The sequence below is a fragment of the Gallinula chloropus genome, assembly GCF_964237585.1.
Source record: "Gallinula chloropus genome assembly, chromosome: 15".
NCBI lineage: Eukaryota > Metazoa > Chordata > Aves > Gruiformes > Rallidae > Gallinula > Gallinula chloropus.
In genome coordinates, this window is record NC_140100.1 from 8,114,568 (window position 1) to 8,124,361 (window position 9,794).

Sequence of the window (9,794 nt, forward strand, 5' to 3'; positions counted from 1 at the left end):
TTGAATAATTTACCCATTTCCAGGGTTAAGAGGAAGATTTATGATGTTTCCTTCTGGCAGGCGGCAGCTGATCTTGATTCTCATGGAAAAACAATTGTACTAACAGCTTCTTTCCCTGAGCGGATCCAGGAGCAGCTCCAGCAAGCTGATGTCTCCATGTGGTAAACAGACCTGGTACCCTGTGTTTTACAGGACAGAGAAATCTGTGGGGTAGCACAGCCTGTGAGGAGAAAAACGAGGGGTCACCCTTCCAATCCATGGCAGGATTTGCACACACACACACCCCCAGCAGAAGCGAGTGTGCAGTAACACGGGGCACAGATTGATTTCCATTGCTTTTCTAGAAAAGGTCCCGATAGGCTTTAAATCAGACTGAACTGGCAACAGAGCTTAGTGAAAGCTGGAATCTTTCCTTTTGCAAGTATTTGAGATCTGAATAAAACATAACATAGACCTGAATCTCGGTAGTTTAGTGAGGAAGGCAGATTTTTTTTTTTCCGTGAATTAGAAGAAACCAATATAAGTCTGTGTGGAGAGTACCTGAGAGATGATATTCTCAGAGTATTTAGCTTCAGCATCCTGGGCTGCTCTCTGCTTGGGAAAGCTGGGGGTGTGGGGGATTGGGGGGATGTTTGCATCTCTGGTGGGGCTCTGCATTTGGCTGGCTTGGTGTGGTGGGGAAAAGGGGAGTGAAGTGTGATGGTGGTCCCCAAATTCTTCACTTGTATTGACTCCTGTATGCACTGACTGCAGGGTGGATGGGGGCTCAGCTTTTCCCTTTGTCCTGTGTATTTGGTCTGACTCTAAATCTCCATGCTTTTTCTTTCCCACTTGTCTTTAAAAGCACCAACACACCATAACAACATGGCTCTGAGTAGGACATGTCAATAGTGTTGGGTGCAGAGAGGTTACAGATTCAGACTCACAGAGTTGTAGGGGTTGGAAGGGACCTCCAGAGATCATTGAGTCCAATCCCTAGGACAGGTTGCACAGGTCAATGTCCAGATGGGTCTGGAATATCTTCAGAGAAGGAGATTCCACACCCCCCTGGGCACCCTGTCCCAGGGCTCTATCACTCTCACTGTGAAAAAGTTCTTCCACATATTGGTGCGGGTTAGGGCTGGGTTTGAATTTCCTCTGGTGTCTCTTGCCCCATTCCCACTCATGGACTGTCCCTGTGGATCAGGGACACTTGGTTTGGGTTCCTCAGCTTCATATTTTCTTCCTAGTTGGGCTTGCATGGTTTTCTGATCCATCTAAACTTGGAATTCCTGGGGATGCATCCTCAGGGTGAATGGAGATTGCATTGCAAGGAGTGTGTCATGAATAGTTACATGCAAGTTCTTGTGAGCAGGGGCTGTGTCCAGGAGGGTTTGTGTTTGGGGGGGGGGGGGGCGAGGGTTAATTTTTTTAAAATTGAAAAAATTGATTAAAAATAAAGGGAGGGGGTCCTAGCCATGGACTGTGATGAGGACTTAAGCACCTGTACAGCTCTGAACCTCTGGAAACTGCAGCTTTGTATCTTTCATAAATCTGTTCTTCCAAGCCAGGGTTGTGGGGATACTCTGCATTGATCCAAGCTGGCATGAAACAACCAGAGCCTGCAGCATTCATTTAGCAGAGCATCCCCTCCCTCCTCTCACCCTCACACCCTTCCACATCCCCCTCACCTTGTCATGATCCCCTGCTCTCTCCCACGCCACCCACCCCGGCGCTTCCCTCTCTGCCTGCAGCTCACCGGGTGCACCAGGCAGGGCACAGACCAGCACTTGAAAAGTAATCCTGTGAATTAATGGAAACATATTGCTATTATTTCCTATAATCACTTTATTTGGAAAGCACACACTGCAGAGGTACTCCTGCTGTTGAACTCAAAGCAACAAATCTATCTGTATATCCCAGTCTCTGCGAGGTTATGAACAGATGGGTGAAGAAGGGAAAAAAAAAGCAATAAAAACAAATAATAAGAAAGGTAACAGTAATGGCAATTTTTAAAACACTCCCAGGGAAAAAAAAAAAAAAGAAAAGTTTCTAAATTTTCTTCTTTTAAAGCAGTGTGAGATTGAATGAACTGAACTGCAAGTGCATCCATCCTCAAAGTTAGCATGTAAACATCTCCCGGCAGAGAGGAATTGCCTTTTTTCCGAGTGGCTGCCTTCTTGCCTTGTTCCCCTTGCAGAAGAGATCACAGGAAATCTGGGTGAGATGTCTGGGTTTTGGAAGCTTTGGATGGGGTTTTTTTGAGTTTATTTGATTTGTTTTGGTTTGAATTCCTGGGCAGAGGGAGACAATGGTGGGGAGGACAATGCCTCTCATGACCATTCAACAACCGAGAGAAGCCCGTTGAACGCAATGGGAAATCAGAGTCTTCTCAGAAGCTCGTATTTGTTCACATAACTTTCTCTGAATGCTATCCTTCTGCCTCTGCTGAAGGAGGAAACTTTGGTTTTGAGGAATAATAGGGAGAAATTACCGTTAATCTCATAAAAAAGAAGGAATAATTCAAAGGCAGCCTTCACCCGCGACGCCAGCGAGCTCAAAGTAGGGGGGGGAATTTAAAACGTTTCTGTTACTCTGTTTCTGAGATCATAAACCACAAGTAAATGGTCTGGCACTGGATGCTAAATTTCTGAAGGAACTTGCTTTAATTAATTAAACTAGTAAACCAATTAATGGATTTACTTGTAAATTCTTAGAAAATTAATTCTGTGCCCAAAGAGTGTTTTAAATCTGTGAAGGAGGCAGTGTGTATTTCATACAGAGCTCGAATTCCCATTTTACAGGAATCCAATCCAGCGCTGACTTTGGAGACACAAGTGGTGCATTCATAATGCTCGGACCTTCCTCCAAAACTGGCGCTTCCCATCAGACAAATCTGGGAAGGCAGGGGGGGAAACTGCAAAACAAAACCTGTACTGCTTTCACAGCACCCAGCTCCTCGTGCTTTCCGCAGGCAGCGGATGAACGTCCATCCCTGTGCCTCCAGCTGCCTCCTTCATCTGCCATCTCTTCCTTCTTCCCGCTTTGCCTCTTTAATCTGACCCAGTGGTACATCGGATGTGCAGAAAGCAAGTTGGGTAGCTCTGGTAAGCAGGGGATTAAAGCCTTGAACATCCTTTGGAGTTGCTGAAAAACAACCAAGCTGAAGTGGAGGAGGTTTAAACAAAAGCTAATTTACTTTTCCATGTGGAAACCTTGTTTAGATTCCCTGCCTGGCTCAGGGGTGACGGGGGGCATCCACGGTACCTCATGCTCTTTGCAATCTAAAGTGACACGTACATGAAAAGTTCATAATCAAATGTATCCAGGCTACTGAGAACATGAAATCAGGAACTAGCAGGTTCCCCAGGGCTCTCAGCGGTTATCGCTTCCCTTCTTTCCAGCAGGTAAACCCATGTTTCCTCCTTCCCATGGCAATGCTCTGCCTCCAGGCATCACTGCGCTGGGGTGGGGGGCTGCCCACCCTGACTGGGGGGGATGCTGGCTTTGCCTGGCTCTGCCCTCGCTGCCCCATCTCAGCTCTGAGGGGGAGCAGAGCTGGAGAGCAATTAGGAACGGGGGCATTTTGAAGAGGAAAATGACAGGGGGAAAAAAATTAGCATTTGCTCTGTGATGTTTTTGCTGTTTATTAATAAACAAGCAGCTTTCGTGCCTCCGGGGGCAGGAGAGGCTTCGAGCATTCTGTATTTCTCTTGCATTTAGCTTTTCTTTTTTGCTTGTTTTATATGTTACAGGAGATTTGTAATGTCTTCCCACATGTTGAGTTTCCTTATTTTCATGAGAGCATCGCTGGAATAATTCCTCTGGAGCTCTCGGCTATGCGCTGCCGGGCTGATTTAAACATCCAGAAACACTTCAGGGATGCGGGGTAGATCAGCAGCTCGTTGGGGAAGGAGTTGTGTTAATTAGAAACAGGTCTGCTTTCTCCTACAGAAGTGGAATGACTTCAGGGATACACGTTTTTAGGGGGAGAAAGCCCTTGTGTGTACCTCCTGCCACCTGAGACCTGGAGGGTGGTGGTGATGGTGGGCACTGTGGGCACCCCGGTTCTGCAGCAGCAACAGAACCTGGCCTCTGGACAGCCTCTTCCCAACATGGTTGAGCCCCATATCTCCTCACTGCCCCATTTATCTCCAGGGGATGCTCAGGCAGGGGTCCTGTGTGAACACAGCGCTCAGCAACAGCCCAGTGCTGCAGGGTGCAAAGCCCTGCACTGCAGCAGGGAACATGTCTCCATTACAGGCAGATCTGTGCCAAAGGAGGCTCTGGGGCCATGGTGATGGCTCTCCCCTGTGTCACTGGGGGTGAATTCCAACCCTGAGGTATTAATGGGCTTGTTCTTCTTTCCTGACAGGCCTCCAGCTCCTCTGGTGGAAAAATGCAGCTTCTAGAAACCGAGTTCTCACGCACCATCCGGGAGCTCATTGAACTCCACTTGCTTCGCCAGGACAGCATCCCAGCCTTCCTCAGCGCCCTCACCCTCGACCTCTTCAGCCGCCAGACCATCGCTTAACATCCCACCAGCAGTCACCAGCCAGGTGTGGAGCACTCCTGGGCAGGACACTTGAGGTAGCAAGGACAAATTCTCTCCTTAATTTCTGGCATTGGGTTGCTTCTGTTCTGCAGGGAATTCCTTCTTCCCCCTTCCTTTCGTGCTGAGTCCCAAACTGCAACAGTTCCTCTGAAAAACCATCATTTCCTTCCTGTGAGAATGCATGTCTAGCTCCATCCCAGGGCTTTCCAGTGCCAAGACCCAATCCTTACTTTTGAAACTGGGAAATGTGGTCCTCATTGCCCAGACTGCCTCAGCATGTCTGTGGGATATATGGTGGGAATGGATGGTTTGAGGAACCACAGCATCACCGGTTTGCAGCTTTTCCCAAAAGAATCCCCCAAATCTGGGCCCCAGCAAAGAGAGGAACCTTGTGGGAGGCTGGTGCTTCCTGCCCCACGGTTGTCCTCTCCTAAAGGAAGCCAAGCGCTTGGTCCCTGAGGAGAGAGACCTGGGGAAGTATCAGTCATGAGTAGCAGGTTCTTTGTGGGTACCTCCTGCTCTTGCAAACAGCTCACTGCACAGCGGGGTTGAAATTATTTTCAGATTACCCAGTTACCCCAGTCTGCCATCGCTCAGCAGACAAGCCCAAGCATTCAAAGGGGCCATTTGAAGACCCTATCCCTGTGTTGACACCTCTGAGTTGTGTGGGATTTGTTCCTCACCGAAGCTCTTGGTTACCTCAGGACTGAGGAACGTGGGAGGGAGCATTTTGGGGTGTGTTCACTGGGGCTGGCGTCGGCCTGCTGCCTGACCCCTGGCTGTGGGTACCCACTCACCTTGCTGAGGGCCTCCCTCCTCCTTTCCCTCATGGAGGATGGAGCACCCCCAAAAGTCTGACATTTTGTGTTACAATGGATATCACTCTTCTGTCATACGAATAAAGTGTCACTTCCCAAACTGGATGTATGACTCCTTTATTTGGGATACACACTGTGCTCCCCCTGTGCTCTCACACATGTAAAGCATGGTAACGAAGTGTCCATCAATGGTCTGATGCTGGTACTGCTGTGAGAAGGGAGGACGTCATTAGCTCAGTTTTTCCAGGCAAGTCTCATTCCTGCTGTAAACCAGATTAGTTTGTTATGAACTTCTGTGTATATTGATTTCCTCTTGATATCAGCAGGGACATTCTTCCTAAGCTCGGAGAGATGGTAGGAGCGAGCAGGGTAGAAGTGCTGCAGGGCTGGCCACGCATGCTGGAGTCACTCTGACACCTGCCAATGTGTCTCCAGGCATGGACAATAGCTGCTACAGACCCATGGGATCCGAGGTGGAGGGGCGTGTGCTCCAAGGGGTTCTGCAGCCCCCATCTCCCCAGCCCTCCTCTCCGTGGGGTTTGCAGGGAAGAGCAGGAGCAAAAAAGTTTGGCGTTTTCTCTTCTGCTTGAAGAAGTCCTGGTGGAAGATGAATTGCCTGGCGTGCTGTGCCAGGGGAACGCTGCCTGATTCATATGCGCAACGTGGCACTGAGAGTCGCCTTCCTCAGTCATGGGGAAAATGAATCATGACGTCAGCCGCACTCGGCTCCGCCAACACAATAGCGGATCCTGGCTGCCTCTGAAAATTTCTCTCCTGGCTCCTCGCAGGAGAAATGAAGTAATTAATAAGTTTACAATAAACCCTCTATCTTAGCAAAACACGGGTGAGTCGAGAAGCGATGCTGGAGAGTGACAAGGGAAAACACGTTCTGCCCATTGGAAAGTTGCCTCCCAAGAGTGAAAGGATAATAAGTTGGGGTAGGAAACGCAAGAGTCTTCGGAGATGTCTTCAGTGGGGAGGAGAGACAGATGAATTACTGCTCTGCACCCCGTTCTCCCAGCAAGACTGATTTGTTCAGCTAAGTTTAATACGGCAGCACGGCTGGGAGAGGTGTGACGTGAGGATGGGTGCTTGGCTAGACGTGCCAGCACGGAGCAGCGCCTGGTCCTGCTCTTGCTGGGGTAACTGTGCTGCCCAGGCCAGCAGCATCCCTGCCCTGATCATGGTGTTACACTGGTGCACAGCAAGTGGGCTTGGGAATGTCATGGGAAACTGGGACTTTTAGGAAGCTTGGCTGCTCTGAGGGTCACTGATAGAGTGTGGGGAGTGTTCATGTGGACGTGTGGCCATTGCAGGGTCACCCAGGACACCTGTGGGCTTGCGGTTGGGCAACTGCCCAGTTGACAGTCCTCAGTTTCCAGCTCCAACACCAAACTCCTGATAAGCCCCAAACCTATGGCTGTACCCTGCCGCCACAGCCACTCCCATCTCTGCTGATGTCATTGTACTGCTTATCGCAGCTGTGACAGAGCTGCGAGGAGTAACTGTGACACTGAATTTCACAGTGATTCCTCCTAACATGCTGAGCTACGTGAGGCTCAGCGGGCCATCACGGTGCCCTGCCACCGTGGTCACTGCCCCCTGCATTCCCCCTTCATGGGGCAAAGGCCCAGTTGCCACTGATGGTACAGCATGTTTCAACCACCCCCAGCTGGCGGGGGCACAAGCCCCACCTGGCTTTGGCTCATCACTTGCAAAGCTCCAGCCCCATTCCTGGAAAATCCTTTCAGAAAATCTTGGGAGCTCAGTAATAAATTTGCAGTTGGTTGGAGGGGCGAGGCAGGAGTGTTAACAAGTGTGCATATGCTCGCTGGGGCTCTGTGCACGCTCGCTGGGTTTATGTGCTATAAGCTGTAAAATATGATTTATTAATGCACGGCTGGGGGACTGTGTGTGTCAGAGCACTGTCTTGTTTGCAGCGTTGCCTGAAGCTTCCCTTCACTCAAACTGCTGGCAAGTCCCTGCTCCTCTGCTGATCAACCGTTTTCATCTCCATGCATATCATCTAAATGCCAGGTGGGGTGAAGAGCCATCAGGTACTGCCATGAGGTCCCTGAAGCAGCAGAGCCCTTGGCTAAGGCGGGTACTGCAAAGTTTCTGCATCTCCTAAGGTCGCCTTTTGCTCCAGCTTTGTGCCTCCCAGCTCTCAGCATTGTTGTGTGGTGTTTGTGGGTTGTCCTGGAAGCGTGTGATGTGTTTTCCTGGAAGTGCATTGTGTGTTGTTTCCAGGGTTGTCCTGGAAGTATGTGATGCCTGAGGAAGAGCTAGGGAAACCTTGTTGGGAAGACCCATGAGAAGTTTGTAGGCGTTTGTTATGGATCTTCTCCGTGTAACGCTATAGGAGAAAGGGAAGGAGAAGGGGGGAGAGCATGAAGCTGTGATGGAAGTAGGTACCTAGGTAGTGAAGGGCAGGAGTAGAGCTGGGAATGGATGGAGAGGAGGAAACAGGATGCTGGATGGAAAGGGAAGCCACAGTTCCTAAAGGAAGAAGGAAAAGCCATCTTCTGCTGGCCAACTGAGTTGTTCCCAGAGGCTGTGTACAGCCAAGGCCTGGGGTCTCCCCACCTCAGGGCTGGAAAGCTCCTCTCCTCTCTGCTGGTGCTGCCGTTGCTTCTCAATCCCTCTGCTCGCTCCAACATGCTGAAGAAACACGGAGCAGCACCCACCCCTTTCACTCCTGAGCCTGGCAGTGTCTGAGGGATGACTGGGAATGGTGTGAGTTGGGCTGACAGAGGCAACGCATCAAAACAGACCTCAGGGGAGAGGGGCAAAGTCCTTCCGAGACCATCCTGGAGGCAACGCTGGACCCCGGCATCCAGTGCTGGGTGCAGGAGATGGACAGGGCAAGTGTGGTTCCGTTACAGCTTTTAGCTGTGCGAGGACGTGAGGCAAAGGATTAGGGGGAAGCTCTTTACAGAGAGTGGTGAGGGGCTGGGACAGGCTGCCCAGAGAGGTGGTGGATGCACCGTCCCTGGGGGTGTTCATGGCCAGGTTGGATGGGGCCCTGGGCAACCTTGTGTAGCTCCAGGCCTGGAGGTTGGTGGCCCTGCCTGTGGCAGGGGTTTGGAACTCTGTGATCCTCGGGGTCCCTTCCAACCCAGACCAGTCTGGTGTCAGATGCCAGGTGACCGTAGCTAACGATGGCACATTGAGGCAAAGCATGGTAGGTGGGGAGGGCAGAGCAGGCTCTCGGAGCCTGTATACATCACGTCCACGCTGCCTCCTGTGACAGCAGATTCGGATTTTAATAGCAGCCATGCTAAAAGTTGCATGATAGTTAAAAGCTACAAAATGCACCCACTCTGATCAAGGGCGGGATATTAACTAAATAAATAAATAAATGGGGAAAAAGATCAGCAGAGCTCTCTCACAAAGTCTTTTTTAAATATTAAAATCCCATCCTTCCCAACAGGAAAGCTTTATTTTATTATTTTTATTTCAGGCTAAGAGGAGCAACTGAACAGCAGCTGATGATATCGCATTGACACGAGTTGTCTAGAAAAATAGGGTGGGAATGTCTGATCTGTTCTGAAAAAGGAAGCCCAGCTAATAGGAAAGATGCTGATGCTACTTTTAATTTCATGACTCAGGTTTGCTGCAAAATTGATGGGAATCTGCATCGGAGCTGGGGCACCTTAAAGCAGTTCTGTGCTGCTTGGGCTTTTTCCATTGGTTGTTTCTTTTCATAGAATCGTAGACTGGTCTGGGTTGGAAGGGACCCCAAGGATCATAGAATTCCAACCCCCCTGCCACAGGCAGGGCTGCCAACCTCCAGGGAGCTACACAAGGTTGCCCAGGGCTCCCTCCAACCTGGCCTTGAACAAGCTGAACAAGCTGAATCCCCTCCTGTTTCTCTGCTCCCTTCATCCTCCTTTTTTGGGGGCATCATTAGTGTAAAGATTTTTGGGACGTCCAGGGCTTGTGGATGTTATGTGAAGAGACAGCAGAGCAATCTGGCATCCAAAGGGAATGGGAGGGTTTTGCTTCAGAAATGGTCTATGTAGAAAGCACTGGCCAACTCCTTCTCCAAGGAACAGTGGCAGCCATCCCAGCGGCTGCTCCTGCCCCTTCCACCCATGGTGGCTGGGTCTCCAGACATCCTTGTGTGCGTGTTTTCCCTCAAAGCAAGTACAAGGGACAAAGCAGAAGAAAAATGCACTTTAAAGAAAACACTGCTGTGTAAGTTAGGGACCAGAAAAGCAGCCTCAAAACGCCAGAGGGCTCTGAAGCAGTCCATCTCTTGTGTCTCCATCCAAACCATCTTCCTCCACCAAAGCACCTTCCCTCAGGTTGTGTGGCTCCTATCTCCTGCTTCCCCCAACGTGGGATTAAGCATCTCCTGGCCCCTTTGTCTTCCCTGTGCTGTTTCCTGGCCCAGGCTCCAGTGCTGATGAGTTTATTAGTGTTGCTAATTTTACCTG

At 50.1% G+C, this 9,794-nt stretch overlaps 1 protein-coding gene across 1 annotated transcript in view; it reads left to right on the forward strand.

Annotated features, from left to right (window-relative positions):
• MAD1L1 (mitotic arrest deficient 1 like 1) overlaps positions 1–5,402 on the forward strand; it is a 377,764-nt gene extending 372,362 nt beyond the window's left edge. The window contains exon 18 of the mRNA XM_084271156.1: positions 4,355–5,402. Within this exon, the coding sequence (XP_084127282.1) occupies positions 4,355–4,513 (159 nt within the window). The 3' untranslated portion in view covers positions 4,514–5,402. The remainder of the gene's footprint in view (positions 1–4,354) is intronic.
• Positions 5,403–9,794: the final 4,392 nt, after the last annotated feature.